The sequence below is a fragment of the Anolis carolinensis genome, chromosome 1 (genome assembly GCF_035594765.1).
Source record: "Anolis carolinensis isolate JA03-04 chromosome 1, rAnoCar3.1.pri, whole genome shotgun sequence".
Taxonomy (NCBI): domain Eukaryota; kingdom Metazoa; phylum Chordata; class Lepidosauria; order Squamata; family Dactyloidae; genus Anolis; species Anolis carolinensis.
The window spans coordinates 181499281-181524469 of NC_085841.1; the positions used below are offsets into that span (position 1 = coordinate 181499281).

At 38.5% G+C, this 25189-nt stretch overlaps 1 protein-coding gene across 7 annotated transcripts in view; it reads left to right on the forward strand.

The window, feature by feature from the left end:
- The window catches only part of erbb4 (erb-b2 receptor tyrosine kinase 4), a 1019841-nt gene that overhangs the window by 553570 nt on the left and 441082 nt on the right, over positions 1-25189 (forward strand). For all 7 annotated transcript variants that reach the window (XM_062969123.1, XM_062969126.1, XM_008113453.3 and 4 more), the window contains one exon: positions 12023-12209. In XM_062969123.1, coding sequence (XP_062825193.1) covers positions 12023-12209 — 187 coding nt within the window. The remainder of the gene's footprint in view (positions 1-12022; positions 12210-25189) is intronic.

A 25189-nucleotide genomic window follows, 5' to 3' on the forward strand; every position in this document is an offset into this window, starting at 1 on the left:
TAAAGTTTTTCTCTGATAAAGCTTCTGTAAATGTGTTTTAACAGTGAAAATAAGATAGAGTCAACTTTTAGGATTTGGAAGCATTTGCTTCATTTTTGGGGGAGGTTGCTGTTTGTATTTGAGGGCAGTGGGTAACCCACAGTGGTTAAAAAATAGGCAGGTAATTTTTCACTAATTTTCTTCTTGAAAGTAGAAACAAGTGATTTTCTTTTCAGTGCTAGAAAGTCTTTGAAAATTATGCAGTTTTCAAAGGCTGATGGCAGTTCAGAACTTAGAGCTCTATCACACAATAACATTTCCCATCTCTAATGCCCTTTGCATACGAATTCCTACGGATTCCATCACATAATATACGATCCTACAGTAACCTGTAGGAAGCCGTATGCAAAGGATCTGCAGGGACTTCCTTTTGTAAGAAAAGTCTTCATTCATTCTTTATTTCTCCATATGCATCAGAGGTGTGGTTTCTGATGTGTGGTGATACACCTTTCGCAGGTCATGGGTAGCTCACCCTCTGTTAGCATATTTCAGGCTTCCCATTGAAAGAAGTGGATTAACCAATTGTGATGTTTGCATGACCAGAAGTGGTTTAGCAGATAGTGGGTTTCCCATTGAAATAAGTGATTTAAAACAATATACAGAATCACAGAGTTGGAAGAGACCATAGGAGCCATCCAGTCCAACCCCCTGCCATTCAGGAAAAGCACAATCAAAGTACACCCAGCAGATGGCCATCCAGCCTCTGTTTAAAAGCTGCTAAGGAAGGAGCTTCCACCAGACTCCAAGGCAGAGAGTTCCACTGCTGAACAGCTTTTATGGACAGGAAGTTCTTCCTAATGTTTGGGTGACATCTCCTTTCCTGCAATTTGAACCCATTGCTCCATTTAGTCCTAGTCTCCATAGCAGCAGAAAGCAAGTCTGCTTCCTCCCCCGTATGCCATCCTTTCAAATATTTAAACATGGCTATCATGTCTTCGCTCATCGTTCACTTCTGCAGGCTAAACATGCCCAACTCTTTAAGATGCTTCTCATAGAACATCCTATATATTAAATGTGTTTCACTTTTTGTTTTGTTTAAAAAAATTGAATCTGTGCACTTCCACAGGGCCAAAAAAATGCATTTTTGTTTCTTCTATCGGACAGAGATCAGGAAGTGGTGTGATTGTGCAAGATCTGCCAAAATAAATTTTAAAAAGGGGAAGGCAGTGACATGGGGAAAACATCTGACAGATTGGGAGAAGTTCTACCATGTGATACGTAAAAGCCACATTATTTTATTAGATACAAAAAAATAGAAGCGGGTGTGGTAGGACGAGCATATATTCCATATGTATCAAATCTTTATTTTTATAACATGATTGCTTACTGAAAAGACATTTGATTTGATGTGTGGGATGGAAAAACACCTATGTGGCTGGTTTTAATAAGCATTTTCTGCATATCAAATAATATTTCAATGCAAAAATATTAATTCCTGCATGAAAAAAAACTATCCTAGAACAACAGGATGTTTTCAATGCAGATCAATCATTCGCAAATTTTACACAGAATAAATCCACAATTGCAGCATATTCTCTAATGATAATAGCCTTTTCTTCATGAAAAAAATATCCATATCACAATATTAATGCCATAAGTACAGCTCTTTTCTGCTCATAAAATGCTGTAGTTGGAGATTTATTTTATGTAATATTTGCACATAGGTTGATTTTCACAGATAGCAATATTTACAGGCAGTTAACAATGTTTTCTGCAAAGGGTTAATATTTCTGTGCCAAAAGGACTGGTTTTTGACAGAAAATGCTACTCACAAAACAACCACATGCAAATTTTGCGCACAGATCCTATAGTAGCTGCTTTCCAATTATCAGGCATATTCCAGTTGTTAGAACTGAATTATCAACAATTGTACATCAGAGACCTTTGAAGTAGTACATTGCTGGTAATAACAGGAGCCGTGGTGGCACAATGGGTTAAACCCTTGTGCCAGTTGAGCTGCTGACATGAAGGTTGCCAGTTCAAATCTGCGAGACAGGGTGAGCTCTTGTCTGTCAGCTCTAGCATGTGATGACATGAGAGAAGCCTCCCAGCAGCATGGTAACACCTCCAGATGCCCCCTGGGCAACGTCTCTGTAGATAGCCAATTCTCTCACACCAGAAGGGATTTGCAGTATGTTCTCAAGTCACTTCTAACACAATAACAAACTAGTAATAACATTGAATGTGATGTGTTTCTATATGGTTTGTGTATGTATGACTAATTAACGTTTTCAAAAAATCAGTCTTAACAATTAACATTATAGCTACTTTAAATTACAGTGTATTTATATATGTGTGTGTGTGTGTGTTGAGATGCTGCAAATATCTTAAAAGCATTATTTTGGCATAATGACTATCAAGTCATGTTTTGGAGCACTTTTGGCCCATTTTCATATGTGTAATGCATGTACAAACACTAATAATTAAAACTAACTAAAGGTGATAGTTTAACGACACATTACTTTTTAAATGACAAGAAATAGCAATGGGTTCCTTCTTTAAAAAAACAAAACCAAAACCAAAAAGTTCCAATAGCTATGTAGGATGACAATAATTCAGTTCCCCCAACATGGTTTGTTTTAAGTATTTTAACAAGGCATCAAATAATAACATGTATAAAATGCTAAATGTATATTCCAGTTGATTTGGATGCCATTTGCAGCATGGAATACCAAATACAATGGCTGTGGATTCACCCAGAAAATCATTATTCACTTTAGTATTTGACTTCCTGGGGAGGTGGGAAGAATGTGAATCCTTTATAAAACATGCATTAAATTGTTGGCTTGTTACAAGATTTTATTTTCCAGACTCAAATGCTCTAAAAGCAAATGTAATGCTGATTACAGAAAATGGTGAAAAGACAGTTTGTTTTATTATTGATTTTTTGACTTGATGGTATTGTGAAAGGGGTTTGTAAATGTTCAACAGAAATATGGCTTTGAAGAAGCCTGTTGTCAGTGCATCAGCAGAACAGAAAAAGTATCAGCATAGTTTGCAGTGCCGGTAGATTTTTACAGCCAAATTTAACAAGGAAGTAGATGAACAGATACTAGGATAAAAGTGGCATTCTCTGGGTTTTATTGCTTCACATTCTCCATCAAGCAGGCCACTATGTAATTACAGCCAAATCTTAGCAAAGACTTTCAAAGCCAAGTAATGTAATAGAGGATTTAGCATTGGATATATAGCGAGCAGTTGGACCCCCTGGTCTTCACAGTTCCCAGATTTGCTTGGAATCAAATAAAATGCAAGAAAAGCTCTGTTGGTCAGAGCAAAGGCTGGTGTAATTCAGCATCCGGCTTTCTGCAGGAACTGACCAGATAGTTCCACAAAGTCCACAAGTGAGCAGAATGGCAATTACCTCTGAATTCAGCATTACAATTACCTCTGAATGTGTTGATTCTTTTTAGCCATTCTGATAGCTGTGGATAAATCTCTGCTTCATGTATATATTTAATATATTAAATTGAGGTGGAAAACTTTGCCAGATCCAAGGGTAATTTTTTGCTTCCCCACACACAGTGCAAGCTGCACATTGCCAGTGTCACAGTGCTTCTAAAATTCAGTAACACCCTAGGAAATAAAAATGTAAAACCAGCAACAGCATACCTCCAAGTTCCCCTTAAAGCATTTTCTGTTAGTTTAAATATATTTTAGTTATTTCTGTGCAGTATTTCAACAGTGAGATTGGCCCTTAAAATGTAACAGTGTGTTTTGTGAATACATCAACTTTGGCAGGGCCATATATGCTACAAACTACATGTAGAAGCATGTCTATAGGTCTTTTAAAGGGGGCCAGTCCAGCTTGATGTACACCAAATCGGACCCAAGTAGACCCCAAATGGAAACTCTCTCAACTACTCTGGAGATAAAAGGGAGTTGACACCAATGGGTGGCCATCCTAAATGTCCCTCACCCTCCATGTCATGGCAGTCTCTGTCACAACAGAGCCCCTACCCTTTCCCCATCATTTGCTTTGACTCCAACCTGAGAGTCAGTGCACTAGGGGAGGAGGGAGAGGAGGAAATCTCCTATTGACTCTCCCTCTCTTCTCAGTGTTCTCTGTGACTCTGATTGACATCAGTCAAAGCAATGGGGGTGGGAAGAATGGGTGGAGTGTACAACCATAGACAGGGAAAGCAGGATGGCAGTCAGAACTTTTTGGCAGGTTCTGGTTGGTGACTGGCCCAACTGTCCTTAAATCTGGGGCAGAATTTGGGCTTTCCCCTAACTTTTGGTAATATGTGGCAAAGCCATGTTAAGGTGATCTTGCTATGCATCACTGTGGTCATCATTGCATTTTGTGTCATTAAATTTTATACATGTGCTATGTGAAGAAGAACCTTGGACTTTATGACATGAGAGGGGAAAACCTATCACATGATGCTGTGCACATCCCACTGCTAGTCTCCCTGTTCCTATCACCTACCTTCAGACCATTTTTCTTCTGTCCCAGTGACAATTGTTTCTGCTGAACTAAACTGGCCACTGTCAGTGGTGAGAAAAGTGTTGAAGCTGCTAGCACCAGCAAACATGCTGCTCTATGAGCTGCCAGGATTCACCAACAGCACATGCTATAGAAGCAACCACAGTGGTCATGTGCAAACCAGATAAGGAAAGGAAATGGTGGTGAGAGATTATAGGTTGCTTGAATGGGTTCTGTCTGCCACATTGATGCCAAGTTTCATCCTGTGGCTCTTGGTGTGGACAAGCCAAGGCAGACAGCAAGGGTGATACCTTGGATCCTCAAAGATGCAATCCAGTCACCTTGTGTCTGGTAGGTTTCAGAGAACCCACTGAGTCCGTGTATGTGCTTCTGAGGGAGAAGAGATGGCTAGAATGATAATGTGACTGAACTGTGTAATGGACATCATCTTGTCCAAGCTCACTTTCATTAATTTCCTGTGTAGCAGATGGTATGCATGTATAGCACCCAAGTGTTTGATTAATGTTAGTGGCCAAACTTTATTCACATGTCTTCCTCCTTTATCCTTCACCCTAATTTGGCTGCAACTAATAAAAAGAAGCAAAGAAATAGCTCATAGCTTATTTTGCTCTTTATTGCTATTGTTTGAAAAAAATGTATGCAGGCATGCACCAAAGGAATCTACTGGGGAAGGACTCAACTAATGGTAGACGAAGGACATTTTTGATACACTGTGATATACACAAGATTGTTAAAATAATTTTAGTATGCACTGCATATAAGAAAAATACTATAAAAGACATGCATAGAATTGTGTACGTTTTGGAAATGTGAGCATTAAATTAAAAATAAGAGAAACTCAAGCAGCACAGATACCACAGGGGTGCTGATCCTTCCCTATTACACTTAAAATGTATCTGTCCTGACTTACATACAAATTCTAATTAAGAACAAATCTACAGAACCTATCTTGTTTGTAACTTGGGGACTGCCTATATTCTGATATATCCTTGTCATTGATTCACTCCTTTGGGTTTTGTGCAAATCTACCATTTGCCAAATGTTGTGTTTTTCCTTTCCATTTCTGGCTGAATACTTAACCATTGATTCATCCCAGCTAGTACAAAGTCTGCTGAAGCACCACTTGTGGCCTCTTGTGAGTCAACATATCCATTTGTGAGTCAACATATCAATTGGCTATCTTTTGTTCATGCCATATGCCCTGCGCAGATTTTATTGACCACATCACATACCCCAGTTTTTTGACACACCTTTTTATTGCTGACTTTATCTCTTATTGTCATGTAATACATCCCTTCTTTCCATTGCTATATATATCTGATATGTAGGGCCTAGAAACCATAGTTCTTGTTCTTATTGCTGCTGATGGAATATACGTATATTAGTACAGCTGTTTCTGATTTCAGTATTTCTTGGTTTGATACTAGATACCTGAAGTTCATTAACTGTTTGGCCAGCAAAATTAAAGTGTTCTTCCACTTCTAAAATTAAACTTGTGACCATTTATCATCATGCATAGAGATTGTCCTATTATTCCTATGTAAATCATAAAGAGGCATTGTGAAAAAGGATGAATAGGAAATGTACTTGTGATGTTGTGTGTAACATTATTAGAATCTGTACTGTTGCCACCTGATTAGAAGTGTGTAAATTTTGAAGTGGATTTGTGATGGGACATTAGTATGGACATTTGTGTTAACTATCATGTTGTAGAAGAGTAGCTATTTGAGATTGAGAGACTGACTGTATGCAAGTAAGATTTGTCACTTGAAGTCTGTAAGAAAACAGCATTGTTCTCAAGAATTGTTTGTGTCTCATCGATGATGTCTTTAGGTGGTCTTAGCTGGGAGTTGTGGATGACAGCTATTATATTCTCTCATTTTCTGTTTTTGATGTGTAGTAGCTTCTTCATGAGTACCAATCTTGACTTGTTGATTTGTTTTGCAGTTTGAGAATGCTTATCCATGAGTCCCTATGTCAAAGGGATTGGCTATAAACAATAGATTTGGTAGTATGTTCTGGTGCAAGTAGAGGCATGCAAGAACATGTAGTGTTCAGTGGACATATGATATTGTGTGGTATTTAGATATTCACTGTGTAGCTCACAGCTCAGTCAATTTTGTCTTTAGGAATATCTATGCAGCATTCATGATCCATGTGGTATAGATTAGTGTTAGGATTCACTGCATGTTAACAAATTCCTCTTTGATCTGCAAAGTTACTTTGATGTTCAGGCTTATTGCCTCACTCACATATTTGGAGAAGTGCTGCACATATATATTATCCATATATACCTTAGGTTTATACTGAATAGATTTCAACAATGAGCTTAGAAATGCAAAAAAATTTGCTTGTAGTCAAGGACAACTTTTTAATTCAATATATTGGATAGTAGCCCATAGTGCATGTCAGTAATGGTTTGTCCAAGGTTGTGCACTAGTGGTGAGGGGAGGTGGACAAAATCTTCTGGTATGTTCCCAGTGACACCACCATGTGACACCACTATGTGACACCAAAAAGATCTATAAATATGTTTCTATGTATGCATGTTTCTCCTGGAGTCTTTGCAAACATATATATCCATTAATCTTATAAAGCTTTTCCCTCTGAAATATTTGTTAATCTGTCCTACGGATATATAGGCATTTTCCCCTGCAAGCCTTTGCAATCCCTATGTACCTATATGTATAGTAACAAATAATGTTTGGAAAGGAATAAACTTGGAATTGAGAAATTATGGAGGAGAAAGGGGAGGAACACTGTCAGATTTGTGCTTTCCTTTTACCCATCTATCAAATAATGTCAGTATATAAAGCATACACTTTTGCTATTTGCAAGCTATCACAACAACGTGACTGAAACAAATGTACAGTGTGATAAGAAAGGGCCCTCAAGGCCTCTTCACACTAGCCACCGGAATCATCTCATATTGTGGCCAATTTGGCGATTGCCATCAGGGGGCATGGGGAACCTGGCGCCCCACACCCCGTATCGCCTGGCTTACCTACAGGGCAATCTCGGGTGCAGGAGGGGGAATGTCAACTGTCTGGCTTCCCCCTATTGCTCCAAGGCAAGGTGGGAAGCCTCTTGTGTTGCTGCACTGGCAGCATGCTCCAGTTCACCACACCTTTAAGCATGGAGTCCGCTGGAAATAGTAGTACATTGTGTAATGGGAGCCGGCAAGCTCCATGCTTAAACAGGTGGTGAACTGGAGCATACCGCCAATTCTTCCCCTATCTGATGAAGTCATTAGTTACAACCTAGTTGCTTTGTACTAAGCTCTGTATATACAACATTCCTTGACCTAAATTATTGCCAATATTTTAATTCACTTTTTCATCATGAATGAAACTGTTGCTTTTATTCAAAGGCTGAAAAAATAATTCCACTCTTTGTCTTTGAAAAGTTTACCAAAATAACAAATCATATTTGGAAAGGAATAAACTTGGAAGCGATGAAATTGGATGTGATGCTAACTTGGGGATTGTTCCCAGGAGATGCTATTTAGGTTGTTTCAGGAAAACAGGATACCTATTTAAGATGCATTAATGGAGAGTTCTATTATGTGCCTCATGTTTTGTGGTACAGGTGCTTTTTTCCATTTAAAAGTGGTTTCCCTGATACTGTTGCTGGTTTTATGTACACTTTTGAGTGAGGTTTAGTTTATTCCTGTTGCTGACTATGCAGATCCCATCACCCATAGAGCCATGTCTGGTGGGCATTTAAAAGAGGGCTTTCTTGGTGTCTGCTCCAAGGTTGCAAAATTCCCGTCTCAGAGAGGCTAAGCCTTTACTGGTTTATTTATAGTGCTTTCGTATCACTTCTGATTCCACTAGAGTCCCCAAAGTGATGTACTGAAAAAAGGCAAATAAAGACATTGCAAAAAATATCAACCACTCTGTCTTCTATTGATGAATTACTATCACATCTCCCAGTAATTTTTATGAGATATACACTGACATGAGATATAAACCAACACTAGCCATGATATTGTGATCCTTAGAATGTGCATCAACAGATGCATTCCAGTTGGAATGCTGTTTCTTTGAAAAAGTTAGGAGGAAAGAATTGACAAAACCCTCAGAAGTTTTCATGAGTCAGGTCTCTGAAGGAAAGCTGACAGAAATGTGGCTTGCCCAAGGCCATGCCAAGAGCAGTAGAAAATCTTTGAGAAAGAGACTATCCTTTCTCCCTGCCCTGTTCCTTCAGCTGGCAAATGGCAAGAGAACTGATGATGATGCTTTGGCCAAAAGTTGTAAGCTACTAAGACCTCAGAGTAGAATTGGGTGTTCACAGCAGGACAACAAAACAAAATTGGGTATCTTTGAACTGTTTTCTGTTTTGTTCAAGAAATGATGGTCAAAACAAACTGTAGGGTAATGTGGTGACCGAACCAGGATAATGCACTTGAAACAGTTTCAGCACTGGCATGGTGCTAAATTTCCATTGTTATTATTATGAACATGTATTCTGTCCTTTTTTCTTTCCCCCAGAGGCTGTTACCCTGTGGTGCAGAGGCGGGTGGGCTAGCAAAAATCTTCCAGGCTAGCAGCTTTGGTGGAATTATTAAGAAAGATGTCTGGGTGTCGAGGATGCTTGTTGAATTTTCTTTCTGCTTGCCTTTGGTATCTGGTAGGAATTATTCTTTGAAGATCTGGCAAACCTTCTGCTACACTTCATGAGTAACTTCAAAGGGAGACGCTGTGATGTTCCCCCACTCCTTTCTCTCAAAATCATCATTGAACTGCATGATGTAGACACAGCTGCTCTTAAAAAAAGGAGTGAAAGCAGTATCGTCCAAAGTGAAGATCCATCCTCTCATATGCTCCCTCCTTATCAACCCTCTGTTTCTTCTTGCTTTCTCAGTCTGATGCCGACAGAGGCTTTTTTGGAAAGCTACTGAACTAACAGATGGTTGAACATCTCTCTTATGTAGCCTCATTCAAGTACAAGCCAAGACTCCCTTAGATAGGAGGGGACAGTAGTCGTTTCCAACAGCATCTGCAGCTCAGAGATTCAGAGCTGGTATATTTTCCCAAAAGTGTAAATGGATGGAACTTAGTCTTAAAGAGCACAAGTTATTGGTCACAGACCTTTTATTTGAATTAAGCTTTTTGGAACAAGGACAGCTCATGTAGACATACCCTTATCTTCAGAGGTCATCTCATTAACTTGTTCTGACAACAGAGCATGAAGGAGAGGCAACTTGACTTCTCATTTCTACAACTGAGGAGCTGGAAGAGAAGAAGGCCCTGTTCCATTTTCTTCCAAGACTTTCCAGATGAATATGTTGAATCTAAACCAAGTAGAACTGTAGATGCTTTGAGATACTTTCATTTTCCTACTGGCATGCAAATAAACTCTATTGAAATATAGCATAACTAACCCAATTTCTTCCCAGCTCCTATGTACTCTTTCTCAGAAAGCCTAAATGTCTCAATTTTAAGTGCAGACACTTTTAAAATGGCAGCAGTAAGTGATGCTACTTTCTGTCACCATTTTGAGAGGAGCTGTAATGGAAAACAGATGTATTGGGAATAGTATAGGTTATGGGGTGCTCATAGAGACAAGGATGGGGGATATTGTCATATGTTTTCACAGATTTATGTGGATTTTGTGTGATTTTTGGATAAAAGATCCCTGAAAAATTGCATTTACGATATTGGTCAAATGTGGCCTACACGCCGGAGGCTTAACTGACCCAAACAAATTTATAACAGTTACAAAGCCAAGTCTAGTTCCTTACATGAACTCATATTACACTAAAACTTAATCTTGTTTAGTGCCCCGTTTTTCACGTTTTCCAAATGAGAGATTAGAAAACTGTGTTTTAAAAGAAATTTATTCCTGTTTTTCAGTCTGTTTGAAAAGTTATTCATTATGTCTTGTCACTATGCCACAAAGAAGTGTGTTACTAGTTGTATTTTCCATCAATTATTTCAGTTATTAATCCACAAACCAACAACTCCAGTAGGGCATTTTCTGCCAAAATGCAACTAAAGATCTTGAAAATGATAGTGAAAAATAAAAGAACACAGAACACAGAAAAATACAGAGAATGTAACTTTATCTCACATTCATTGCTGCACCTCCTCTACAGTTACTTTTTTGCAAGTTACTTACTTTGTTACTTGTAATACATTACTTCCATGCACTGGTCCTGTAAGATGCTTGCAGGAGGCAGGAATATTTGAAGCTGCATCGTATGGCCAGTGTATAGAGAGACTGAAAAACAACCAGGCATAGAGGAAAGTAAAAATTCAGGCCCCTTCTACACTGCTCTGTATTTCAGGATCTGATCCCAGATTATCTTCTTATCCCAGATTATATGAAGGTGGATAGAACCATAGAATAAAGGAATCATAGAGTTAGAAGAGACCTTGTGGGCCATCCAGTCCAACTCCCTGCCATTTGAAGGCTCCTTCTTTGGAGGCTTTGAAACAGGCTGGATGGCCATCTGTTGGGGGTGCTTTGACAAGATTTGATTATAGGCCCCTTTTACAATGCCCTACAATATTCAGATTATCTAATTTTGAACTGGATTATATGGCAGTATAGACTCATATAATCCAGTTCAAAGCAGATAATGAGGATTATCTGTTCTGATTATATGGATTGTATGGTAGTGTCAAAGGCGCCTCAAAGGCTTCCCTGTCCAGGCCAATTGACTGCTTGATTTTTTAGAGCCCGACTTTGCATCCCTTTGTATTTCATCATGTCTATCCAGTGAATTAAGGATAGTACTCCCCGCCCCCCAAAGGTCTTTTAACTAGATTGTATTAGGTGTAGCATGGTTGTTTCCAAGCTGGGACTAGCTGGGCCTGTTGCATTTAGTCTGTGCAGATAGATCAGAATTTCAATCAGTTTTTGAAATGAGCATACCAGATTTCTAAACATTTTCATAAATTGTATAGATAAAATTTGAGATTTTTTTTAAAAAAACAAATGTGGGATGGGATCAGAATGATGTGTCACAGTACAGCTAAAAGAGTAGGCAAAGTAGGAACAATGAAACACAATAATAACAAAAGTTTTGGACATTCATATTAGAAACAGAACAGATCCCTTATGAATTTTTCAAAACACTTTAGAAACAAATATAAGGCCTCTCAAATTTCATAATTAGAAATTAAACAGATTTTTGGTGTTTCGCGCACCTCTAGTTCTCTTCCTTGACTACCTTCCACCTTCTCCCCCCATTTCAAGCATGGTGGGTGGCAACATAGAACAGCACCTTCTCTGTATAGCTTTAAAGATGAGAACCCTTTTCCTGGGGAAGCTTATGCCCACCTTCTTAACTTTCAAGTATTATGTCCACTACAACTACAAAGGGCATTGAAAATCCTTTGATAGGTTTTTATAAATAAATTCCTGTTAGCTGCAATTTTGTAAATTTAGCTACATCTTAAGTGATTTTTCAGCATATCATATTTATTTTTAGCATGCTTTTCAAGCCTCCTTGGAGATTTTAACTTAAAATGATGTATAGACACATATTAATAACTAATTACATTGTTCTTTTGTATCTTACAGTCTATCCGAGAAGTCACAGGCTATGTCTTGGTAGCTTTGAATCAGTTTGAATACCTTCCTCTGGAGAATCTGCGCATCATTCGTGGAACTAAGCTTTATGAAGATCGTTCAGCATTGGCGATTTTCCTTAACTACAAAAAGGATGGTAGCCTTGGACTCAGAAGGCTTGGACTGAAGAATTTGACGGGTAAGAGAATGGCTTATGCATAGATATGTATAGCCTTTTTATCAGTCCCACTAAAAGAATAATTTGCTGGCTTTCTGGAAAGAAAATATACAAAGATGCATCCCAGTATCTTGATTTTTTTTAAAAAAGATGTTCAGTTAGTTACAACCTTTTCTTCAAGGGTACTTCCACCTTGAAATGTAGAATTAAAAGATAACAATTTGATATGCAATGGTGTTGTCCTTTGTCATTGTGTTGTGTTTTCTTAGTTTTCATGGATCATATGCAGCAAACACCTTATTTGTTGTTGGACCTGAGCTGTAAATAGCTATGGTATCAATATAGTTTATGTTTGAGTGCACAGCGTATGTATATTGATCAACTGTAGGGTTGAAAATAAAATTCACATTAGCCAAGATTTTCAAATGAATATATTCAATTTGTTCTCTGGCACCAAACCAGAAATATTGCTTAACATTTTGGCTCAGATGGAAGTAAATTCCATTGGAGATAATGGAATGTAAATGATGGTGCATGATCTGATGGAGTTGTGAGCCAAGTGTTAGCACTGCTCAGTCTACTTTATGTACTGACAACATAGCCACTACGTTGTTTTATATACATTGTGTTCGAAGGATGTTTTCTTCAGTGAATAGATATTTCTGAAGCTATTGTGTTTTACAACTTTTTGAAGTTATATCCAGTTTTTTTATATTGATGAATATTCAGCTTTATTGTTCTATGAATATTAGAGTTGGTCAACCAGTGCAAAACAAAATTGTTGGAAGCACATGGGTAGAGGACCTGATTGTATGATATGATGACATCTGTTTTAACAGATCCTCAGACATGTTGTTTGCATGAGTTAGGAAGGAAAAACACATGTGTTTCTTGTTGGTGTTATTTTTTCGTGTTGTGCTATATCCTGAATCCAAATTATTCTTGCCTCTGATCTCTAGCTGGGAGCACAGCATTTACAATGCAATCCAATTGCCATGGAGTTTGAGTTATCCACTAGAACTGATTCTGCTCCTTCAAATCCCACCTAACTAGAAATTTGTATCACTACTGGAGATGAGGTTGGTAGCATAGAGTGGGATACCAAGATACTACTCTGTGAGTTTCCATTCTATAAATACTCACATCCCTAGAGAGTGAACATACACTTGTTTTTGTTTTTTGTTTTCTGAATTATAGTGACCCTATGATGAGATTTAGTTGGCAAAACTGGTCACTACCTTCCTCTAATATTGAGAGAGTCACCTGGTGGAATTTTCCCAAATTCCCAGAGTTCCCAAAGTCACCTGGTAGAATTTTCTTGGTTGAGTGGAGATTAAAATTCTCCCACAGAACTGGTGAAGCACTCAAACCACTTTGAAAATTATTATACTAAAAAAAACATATATAAAAAATATATATTCAAGAAATAAAGGCACCAAATGTTTTTAAAGGACACTACTAATATAAAATTAGGACGGAATGTATTCTTGATGGAAAATGGAGAAACACAATTGTCACTTTCAACCCACCCAAATTTTAAGATTTAAAAACTACTAAACTTAAAAATATGCTCTAGATAATATTGTCAGAACATTCCTATATACTAAACAATATTCATTAAATAAAATAATCTACGAATCAGAAATTCTGTGCTTACATCTCAGCTGAAGAACAGCCTGCTCCACATTTATTTATTTATTTACGATAAATGAGGGTTCTGTGCCCTTAACTTGCAAAGAATTATCTGCTTTAATTAGACTTGGAGCAATGTGTCCACCCCTCTTACCATCTTTATGCTCAGTCTCAATAGGAGGCCTTTTCTTCTATAGGGTGCTTTCAAAATTCTTAAAACTCACTGGGATGGGGCTTCTATTTGTAATGAGCACCAGCAGCATTCTCTCAGCCTCTACTTTTAAAACAGTGGATAATAAGGGGAGACATTTTTTTCCTCCTCACTGTGACAGTGAGAGGATGTCATATTACAATGTAGCTTTGTACTTCAGAGAGATTATGAGATTACATGATCGTGGACACTACATGAAACAGCACTTACCATTTTCCTGTGGTACAAAAATGTTTTTAAAAAGAAAGAGAACCCTCTATTAACAAGCATAAATCCCTTGTACCCAACATTCAAAAATTGCAGACAGCCATTCAAAAATTTCTCTCTTTTACCATTTTCATCTGTCATATCCCTACAAATAAATCAAAATGCTCAATTCAGAACAGCACATAACAATTGCTTCAAACAATATGCATGTGTGTGTGTGTGTGTGTGTGTGGGGGGGGGGGGCGGGGGGGGGGGGGGGTTGGGGTACAACTTATTTCTTAGCCACTGGTTGAGCCTGCTGTTTGTCGAGGAAAACAGTTATTCTTATTCTCCACATTTTTCAGTGTACAGTAATGTTCATATCCTAATAATTCCTTGTGTACCATCCAAAAGTCTGGGTAGGTTTGTGTATTGCTTATCAGTGCTGTAATCCCAAGTGCCTTCCTTGCAATGTGCCCTATTAAAATTAATTGCATGCAATGCCTGGTGGATTGTACCTCTGGAATTCAGCAGATATAAATGTTTCCATTGTAACAATGTAACTCGGGTCAGTATAAGAAGGACACCAAGAGGTAGTGGTGAAGCTATGTTTTAAGAATAATTATTTTTAACTGTCATTTTCCTTCATCTTTTTTGTTTTCTTTTTATTTTTGGTACGTTGAAGCCAAGAAGAATGTCAATCCGTTACATGCCAAGCAATATTATTTGGTCCATAGATCTAATGGCCAGAAAACTTTTATTTAATTCAGCTGTGAAGTCAACACCTGGCATTAGTCATGGCATGTACTGTACATAGATTTTCCCCAAATCTACACACATATCTTTTACATGTACATATCCCAACTGAGAATGAACTGAAAAAAATCAATGATTGTGACTCACAGGACACTCTTGTAAAACTGGAGACATGTGGTGCACAGCACATTTACAATTTGTCTCTACTAGCTACCCTGTGTTGTTATTTCTGCTCCAGCAAACTTTGTAAGAGAATGCTACAGGTGACTTGAGGTATGCAGAAAATACACTAAAATTTCAGATGTCCAACTCTTTCTACAACACATCTCAAAATGACTTCTGCCTAGGTTCTCTGCAAGTGTTCTGAAATTCTACTTCTTTCCATGCATTGATTGCTCATGGCCTCCTGCCACCAATTTGGAGGGAAGGGTGAATAGACACATCCCTGCTCATTCCATAAGGCATCCCTGCTTCTCTTCATTCACTCATGGCTTCCATGTTTTATTCATCTAACATGTCTTCATAGCATATATCCTAATATCTTGAGGCATTTACAATTGCAAAGCTTAGCATAAAAGATTCAGCTGCAAATATCTATAAAGTAAGGTAGGGGTGGGGTGGGAATGAAACTCAAGCATGTTAAGCAGTCACATGGAGATAATGGAGGAAGTTAGTTTAACCAAATACTTAAGAAAGTTCCAAAAAAAAAGTTACATTTTTTGTTATTTTTAAAAATTTTCTTGTGTGAGAATGACAAAAAAGCAAAAATCAAGTACAAATAGTACCGTAACTAACAGAAACTGTACAATTATAACATATAAATGGTTAAATTGTTCTTGAACCCTTATGGAAAATATTTGTTTCCTTACTCATTATGATCCAGATAGAATTTGATGATTAGACATCAGTCTACAAGCAGGCTCTTTCAGGGATTGACAGAATCTATCATGTCATGTATACTGCCTTGAGTCCCTAGATCAGGACAAAGGTAGGATAAAAATAAAATAAAAGTGGTTTTGAGGCTAAAGCTGTGAAGGCTAGTTATAGCTGGCAGTTCACTGAAGTTAAATGAATATCAGGGCTGGTCCATAGGCAGTTTTCTACAGTGAGACAAAAACTTAAGAATCAGAAGCTATAGGCAGGCCCGGCCCAACACGGGACGCTAGCCACGCCCCTGCATTGGGCGCCATGTTCCCAGGGGCGCTATTGAGCCCCCTGGGAGGCGGGGCCACACTTGGCCCCGCCTCTGGCGCCCTGGCCCTGCCTCCCGCGCTGCGGAGGCGTGGCCACACTTGGCCCCACCCCCGGCGCCCTGGCCCTGCCTCCTGCGCTGCGGGAGGCGTGGCCACACGACGTGGGAGGCGTGGCCAAGTCTGACCCCGCCTCCTGCGGCGCCTGCCCACTGCAGCGGGCGTCCTTCCAGGCCATGGCCTGGAAGGACTCCCGCCGCAGCTTGGCTGGGACAGGGTGCCCGCCGCGGGAGGCATGGCCAGCCCCGCTTCCCACGGCGGGCGCCCTGTCCCAGCCAGACTGTGGCGGGAGTCCAGTCCTTCCAGGCCGCAGCTGGACCTTCACCGCGGCCTGGAAGGACTGGATTCCCGCCGCAGAGTGCCTGGGACAGGGTGCGTGGGGTGAGAGGCGTGGCTAGCTCTGGCCCCGCCTCCAACCACGCATGCCCTGGCCCCGCCTCCCGCTCCATAGGGGGCGGGGTCAGGGCGCCCGCGCGTGGCATGGGAGGCGGGGCCAGATCTGACCACGCCTCCTGCGGCTCGTGGGGGGGTGCAAAAATTTTTTTTGCATACCCTCGAAAATTTCCTCGGGCCGGTCCTGGCTATAGGACAAGGCAGTGCTTAGCGAAGGAATCAAGAAATAATCAAGGATAGAGGAAAAGAACAATTGACATTGTTTCCTCTCCTTTCTAAATTTCTGCAAGCAGGTAAGGAAGACATAATATTTTAATATGTTGTGGCAGGTAAGACTTTTAATGTGTTATGTAATGGTTTTATTATATTTTGAATATCTTTTAATGCTATTTTAAACTCATGCTTTTAAAATAGAAATTTAGTTTAATTTTATACTAAGAGTTGTTTTACCTGTATTCTACTGGGAGAAAGGAAGGGTATAAGTTAACCAAAATAAATAAATAAAATTGTTGCTAGACAGATCAGCTAGCTACAGACTAGAAGTTGAAAAAATATTTTCAAAACAAGTATTTGGGGGAAAATGGCTGGAGAATATTTCTCAGTGTAGAGAAGCCCCAAAGAGAAATCTCTTGGCTGAAAAGTATGTTCACAGTTTAGTCTATGCCAAATTTGCATGTGGTGGTTTGTGGAAGTTTTGTTTTAGCATTTTCTGGACATAAATGTTTTCTTTTTAGAAAATGATGCTATCTGCAGAGAAAATGTCACTGGAGATTATCATGTGCAAAAGTTTCCCATGAATATTTTGCAAAAAATATTTTTTGCTTAGAAAATTCTGTTACCTGCAAAGAACATGCTGTTTCTCATTTAACAATACTAAGGAAGAATTTTGCATATAATAGATCCCAAACTTTGAACAGTCCTCAGCAATTCATAGTTTTCAAACTTTTTTTTTGCAGTGAGAAGAAAAATTTGAAAAATTTCTTTAAGAATAAATTAACAAATAATCCCAATTCTGTTGGATCCCAATTCTGTTGGATCCCAGTTACTTTGATGTTTGTTTTCAAGTGTCATATACTGTATGTCTTGTCAAGGTTATGTGAATTGCAACCAAGGTACATGCATAATTATTACTTTGTGTTCCAAATGGGGAGTACATAGAATGTCTGCTTATTTCCGTATCCCAATATTTGCAAGAACAGCTTACATTTGTACTTCTAACTATGAGACAGGCACCTTGGGATATTTGCTTTGTACTGAATGGTGTCTGCTCTGATTCTGGAAATGTGAAATAGCTAGGAGGGAAAGAGGTGGGAGTTGTTTACATTTTTTACATGTTTGTAATGAAGACCATAGGAAGTTGGAGGCAGAAGAATTACTTTGAACAAATAACTTGATTTTTCACTGCTTGAACAAGGCATATCTCCTTTCATTTTGAATTATATTGCACATGTCATCTTTGAAGGATTAAAGCTGTTCTACATATATTGTTACAGATGGGTGGCTATAATAATATCAGTCCCATATTCTTGATTGTATCCTGCTAACCAGCATGCTCAGCTTATGCCTAGACCCTGTTCTCATCTCTGTCAGGTCTACAAAAAGAAGATTGTGTCAATAATAATATAAACCAGCAGGTGTTTTCTACTTGATCTTTTAATAAATTATGAAATTGCACTAAGACTTCAGGTGTTTAGATAAGATGTGCCTCTTACCTTCAATAAACATGTATTTATTTTCTCAGATGCAAGGGTTTCAAACAGGCCTGTCCTGAAAGAAAGAAATGTCATAATTGACAAATGCTTAAAGTATATTGCTATGCTTTTATCAATCTTCCAGCTCAGATCTATCACCCCAGTTACACAGAATGTGATTGAGATAGATGCCAACATTGTTCTGCAGCACACCATTCAGGGCATGATGTAAGTAGGGCAGATGAATGAAAACTGAATTTGGGATAGAAATTGTATGAAATGGCAGCAAGTTGTTATTGTTGATTTTTGTTTTGTTTTTGTTTTACAAAAACATAGGATTCTTTGTAAAGAAAAGTATGACCAATATGGAGCATGATTGGAGTTTCTCATATGGAAGCAAAATATATAGCCCTAGTCTGGAGTAGGTTGATAAAACAGCATGTCATATCAGCCGAAAACATCAAAAAGTTGTCTAGAACTTTAGCTGTAGTTTAGAAAAGTGTCTAATCATGCTTTTAAACTTATTGATCTTTATTCAAAAGTGATTTCTTCTTTTTTTTTGTGAAGCTTCCTTTCCCCCACCCCAGAGATCAGATTCTCTCACCCCATTTGATTGTTTAGACTCTATAGTGACACAAGCCATGTTTTACTTTTTATGATTTTCAGTCTTTGGTATTACAATTACTTTTAAATGTCCAAGAAAAAATGAAAATATTTATTAAGTCAATTCGTTATATAGCTTGAAATTCCTTATTCAAATTTCGAAATGTTCTAAAGGATGCTTGAAATAGCATGAAAACAAAGCACAATGACATTAAAAACACAGCTTAAAACATATTGATAAAGAAATTATAACCAAAGTCCAATAGATTTTTAACATAGCATAAATATATTCCATTTTACAGTTGCCATTACATTGAACTGTCTCATTGAGTCAATTATCTCACTACTTAAGTCGTTTGTGAATATGAGAGAGTGTGTTTATGGAACAATTGGCTGCACTTCACTCCAAACATATTATTCTCTAATAAAGTGCTACTACTCACATAACTACATTTACACTAACATAGTGCCTTCAGCAGGATTCCAGCTAAAGAAAATGGAACAAAGGACAACAGTTCATAAGAGCTCCTTTCTCAGCAACCGATCAGTTTCCAATGTCTGCTTTGAATAACATGGTCTTTGCCAGCTAACATAAAGACACAACATAAGAGCAGTCGCCAGAAAGGTCCTTTCTTGTGACTGCATCAAACATTTATCTCAGCAGGACTGGACTCAGAGAAGGGCCTCCCTGAAAAGCTCAAAGCTCAGAGGGCAAGCCTATAACAAAATTATAGAGCGGATGTACCCAGCCCTTCAAATTATGCCTGGAAACAGAGCAGTCCTCAAGAAAGCACACATGCATTGCTGCTGTGTATAGACATCGTGACAACACCTTGATTTTATGCCTTCAATTTCTTGTCTCATATCTCTAAAAGTCTTTGAGAAAGAATGTTTTATTATATTTTGGAAGAGTTCAGATCAGTGTTGAAATGACATTCAGATTAACCCTGGACCAATGGGACTGTGGGCAACAAAGTGCACAATCACCCACAACTGCTCCTAATTTCCCTCTGCCTCTGATTTTCCGTTCCTTCTGCCAACAGTTATTCATGATCCCAAGGCTACTGTGCATGCTTGGTCCTTACTAATCTGTTGTTGCTTCACCAGCTCAGTATGGACAACCAAATCTAACCCCCCTCCGATAAAAAGTTCAAGCAAACAAATATAGTAAGATATCCCTAACTGCAGAACCAACATGTACAGTTTCAATTTCACTGGAAATGGGATCAAGCTGGAGCTTGATGGATTTCAGTGTGGGACAGCAAGAGGGCAATGCGGGCTGCTGCCTGACAGATTCGCCATGCTGCTCCATGGATGCCCCCACTATCCCCCAGCTTAAGGACCTCCATGTCATGAGGTCCTTGACCAATAATGTGTTATAGTTGTAATGATCTCACTTCATGGCTTCATCCTATGGTGTTCTGGAATTAGCATATAAAGCCAGCATGCTGTAGCTGTTTGAGCATTATACAACTGAGAAGAACAGGGTTTGAATCCCCACTCAGCCATGGACAAGTAAGTCTCCCAGTCTCTGAGGAAGGCAAAGGCAAAAGAGAACAAATCTTGCCAAGAAAAGCCCATGACATAGTCCCCTTAGGATAGCCATAAGTCAGAATCTACTGAAAGACACACAACAGAGGACACCAGACACCAGAGAAACTTGGTGCAGTATAAATTAAGATATAACATTTATATTTTATGCCTCAGAAATCAGCAGGTGAGCAATTGGGGGGGGGGGGGGGTACCAAATTAGTTTCACAAATGTTTAAAGTGGAAAAATACAGATATTATTGTAAAAACCTAATTATAAAGTAATGGAACATTTTTCCTTCTTTGTGTGAAGCCTGCTAATAATATAATAACAATAACTTTATTTTTATACCCCGCCCCATCTCCCCGAAGAGACTCGAGGCGGCTTACATGGGGCCTTGCCCGATAAAACAATCAAATATCAAAACACAGCAATAAAACAATTATCCAATAAAAACATCAATTACAGTAAAAACAATCGTTAAAATCGACATAAAACATACAATATTAACACAAGAGACTAATTCTGCTACTTCTACAAAATGTGCTGTGTGACATAGAGTGGCAATAAACTCACAATACTCTGAATCAGAAGTCTAGCTTTCTCAACAAGAGTGTATATATGTAGTACATTCCCACTTCATACTTGTCCTTTGTGAGAGTGGACAAGCAAACGAGGATCCTGAAATAATGTTGTCCAAACCAGAGATCATATTTGAGCATGTTTCAAGATTTCTGATTAATTACATTTGGCTTATGATCCTGGATTATTTTGATGTGGTGTAGGCTTAACCATCATCCGAGATGCCACATGACAGTAACCTTTTCGGATTTGTTTTGTAGTGCTAATCAAAGGAAGGAACAAAACATAAGAAATGACATGTGCATTTTCCTAAGCCAAGATTCCTAGCCTGATGTTGTGCACTGAGTGTCAAAGTGTAATTATTATGTCATGAAGGGAGTCAATCTACACCCTTCAGCTATGTATGTTTAATCTAGTATGAATACCATTTCCATGAATCTGGAAGCTGGAGTCCAGTGAAATATTTTAATAATGCACAGTGGAATTTTTAACTTTTAGCTAAATGAATGAAGTATGAAAAGATCAGATTGCATTTGAATAGAGAGACTTTGATATTTTCTAGTGAGAGATGAAGACTGGGATAAGGCCTTGTTACTCTCCAGGAATAAGATATGTTGTGCAATCTGTGTTGATATGTGAAGGCTTTTGCCTTTCTTATGCTCAGCTTGGATGAGGCTTAAAGACAGCAAATAGTATCATTATATCTGACCTGTTTACTCTTAACTATAGAAAACTAAATCCTATTATGCTACAGCTGAAACATCTTAGTGCTCAGAATAGTGCAAGTAATACTAAGTTTCCATTTCAAAGTGACTGGTGTGAAGAAAAAGCATGCATATATATATATATATATATATATATATATATATAGAGAGAGAGAGAGAGAGAGAGAGAGAGAGAGAGTCTAAATATATTGATCCCTCTTGCCAAGTTTCAGTTATGAAGAATTTCCTGAAGTGTTCATAAAAAATCAATTTTTGACACATGGGCATTTAAAATGGATAGTAAAGTTGCCATATAGCTACTGCTCTCTGTCCATGAAAATTGAATTATGTCCTACAGAATACAAAAAGTACTGCCCATAAGTCTCCTACTACTAAACAAATTCCAGAACCTAGTCTACTGGTAAGACAGAGATGAAGAGCAGATGCCGAGATTTGTAGAGGATGAGATTTAGAGGTGATATATACAGTAAAATCAGAAAGACAGCTTTTGGAAGACTGTTCAGGGGTCCTATGAAATGATCATATTTTGACATCACTGTAACTGCCCTGACTGAATCCGATGGAACCCTAAGATTGGCAGTTTGATTAGAGGCACCAAAGGAAGCTTTCAGGCTAAGAATTGTATGAACCAAATCTACATTCACTGAATATAAATTGATTAGAGCATCCAAGTCCAAACAGATCAGAACATTTACCTGAAAATTGCTGGGCTAGGAGTTTGCAACAAATCAAATAGTCTGGGAATCTTCTCTGTTAGGGAGAGAATAACACTGTGAAAAATGCCACTGATCACTTGAAATAGCCCTGCCGTTCAGCTGGTCTATCTGTCCAATTTGTCACCTTTTATCATGATCCCCTTTCCTGGTGTTGAGGAGAACCATGAAAGTAGGCCATGCCTTGGCTTCTGGCACACTGGAAGCAAGGGAGAGCTGACCAGGAGAGAGGGTCTCCATTGAAATGGGGCAGTGAAGGGGAGGAGTTGAGAAGGAAAACAACTGTCAGATGGAACTTTGCTTGTAACTAACTATACTGTATGCTTTGACAAATAAAAGCCTTCAAGTTTGCCTGTGAGGTAATTTCTTCTCTAAAGAGCTGCAGAACAGGACACCTTCTCAGATGCAGAAATCTAGCCAGCCAGAAAACAGAAATGTTGTCCAGCCTCTTCCCAACATGTCAGACTTCAATGCCTGGGAGAGGTGTAAGGGAGATTTCAAATGTCTGTCATTCTAACAACTAAAATATTCTTGGTTTCAAGGAAACTGAAAGCTAGTACAAGGGAACTACCTAGTCATTCAGAAGTATTTTTTTATTCCTGCCTGCTACTCATTGTGCTGTTGACTGAGCATATGCAGAACTTAGTCCAGTAACTGAGGAAAGCATGAAGATGAAATGGGAGAGGTGACAGTTATACCATCAAACATCTAGGCTGAACCAGGAATTAGGAATGACTACCTTTGTAAGAAAAATCCACATGTCTCATACTGCTTTGTCACCTTGATGCATTATGGAAAAGGGGAGGTCATATATCTTCTATATCTGTCTGTCTCTCAGCCTTCCTGCTTTTAGTCTAGGCCTTTTCTCCCAACAAAAAAGAGAAATTTCTCTGGAGGAAAATGGGCCTTTCTTTTGAGGCTTTATTCCTGTAGCAAATATTGGACTTGGTGGGAGCACTGTGGAATTACCAAATACATGTTTCCTGTCACCCCATCTCCTTTTTACTAGTTATTTGTATTTATTTTAATGTATCTAAGAGCTATCAGTGGATGTTAGGTATTTCAATGAGATATTTCCAAACAGAGAAGTATGTCAAAATGTTCATGTAGCTTGTAAACTTATAACATAAAAGTAGTTCTACCAAATGTTAAGAAATACCTTTCATTTGTAAATGGGGTACTCTTATTTAGTATGATTGCATCCTCCTTGTTTGTTCATAAGCAAAGAGCCTAAATCAACTATGTTGCTACAAATATATTAAGAAGATTGAGACAATACAAAGTAAAATGAAGAATCTATTCAAGCAAGAAATGAAAACTGACAGAAATGAAATGAAGAGAATGGATGGGTGCCTAAATCCAAGTGTTAGTCCCAATTACAGGAGGCCTGCCAAATCCATACAACTTACCTAAGTGCTGACTTACCATTGATTTAATGAATCTACTTGAGTCTAGGAAATGGATTTAGTTTAGTCAGTGTGAATTACAAAATAGAAATGCTTCAGATATTAAGCCCTCTTGATTGTGTCTTAGAACGACAGTGATCTTTAAAAAGTACTGTTAAGCAAAACACTATCTACAGACCCTTCAATGTAATTTGTGCCTTTTAGTGAAGATGTCCAGGATGAAACCTATAATATGTAAGTGAAAAAGCAAATGCCCTCAACCAACCTACAGTCATGTTTCAGGAACTACAGATTTGCAGACTTGATCAGAAAGTTGGGACTAAGAGTGACTAGACATTTTAATTGAGAACATTATGACAGATCTGATTTGTTAGTGCCTGGAAAAGAAATTGCCTACAAATGTCAGAATGCCAGCAAAAAGGAGAGACTTCTGGATTTACTGCAGTGACACTCTTAATAAAACATAGCTCAAACTCAAAGATAACACATGACATCATCCATCCACTTTGGAATTTTTCATCCTTCTCCAGGACTTCTACCTTCTTTGCAACTTACTTTCTTCAGAACAGCAGAAGATGGCAAGAACCAAAATATCTTTCTTTGTCTATATTAAGTGATTGAATTCATCCTTCTGAGATCACAGTAGACTCGACTGAAATGTTGTTTGATACTTTAAATCTGTATTTCTCCTTCTCTTTCTATATGAGAGATCCAAAACTTAAGAATAAATAGAAAGTCTAGAAGATGTATTGCAAGACAAATCTCTATTTCTATAAATGTGAACATAGCAGGTGGCCACACTCACTACCTTTTGGGGTAGTTGGTGACATTTGCAACAAATGTTTTCTCTGTCTCATTTGCAGATAAGTATTCCGGGGGGGTCAAAAACCATTTTTCTATAGTAAATTACCTCATCAGCTAAGAGTGATGGAGATGGGGAGATGAGCCGACAGGTTGGCGATTCGTTTGTCTTTATGTCTCTTTGATATGAGGAACCTTTACTGTGTCACAGGGAATGCGCCTGCAGGCGGAGGCTGAGTGAACAAAGGTGTCACATTGGGGGAACATGCTGGAGGCCTTTTTATTTGATGTACTGAAAGTGCTCTAGGGGCTGTCTCCTCTGAAACTTATTTTTCTCCCTACAGTATGATAAGATAAATATGCATTCATTTTCTCTTAAATGTGAAAGTAAAACCAAGCAGGAAAATGGTAGTGGATGATTTGCTTTTTTTGTTTCTCATGCAACAGTCTAGTACAGTGGTTCTCAACCTGTGGGTCCCCAGGTGTTTTGGCCTACAACTCACAGATATCCCAACCAGTTT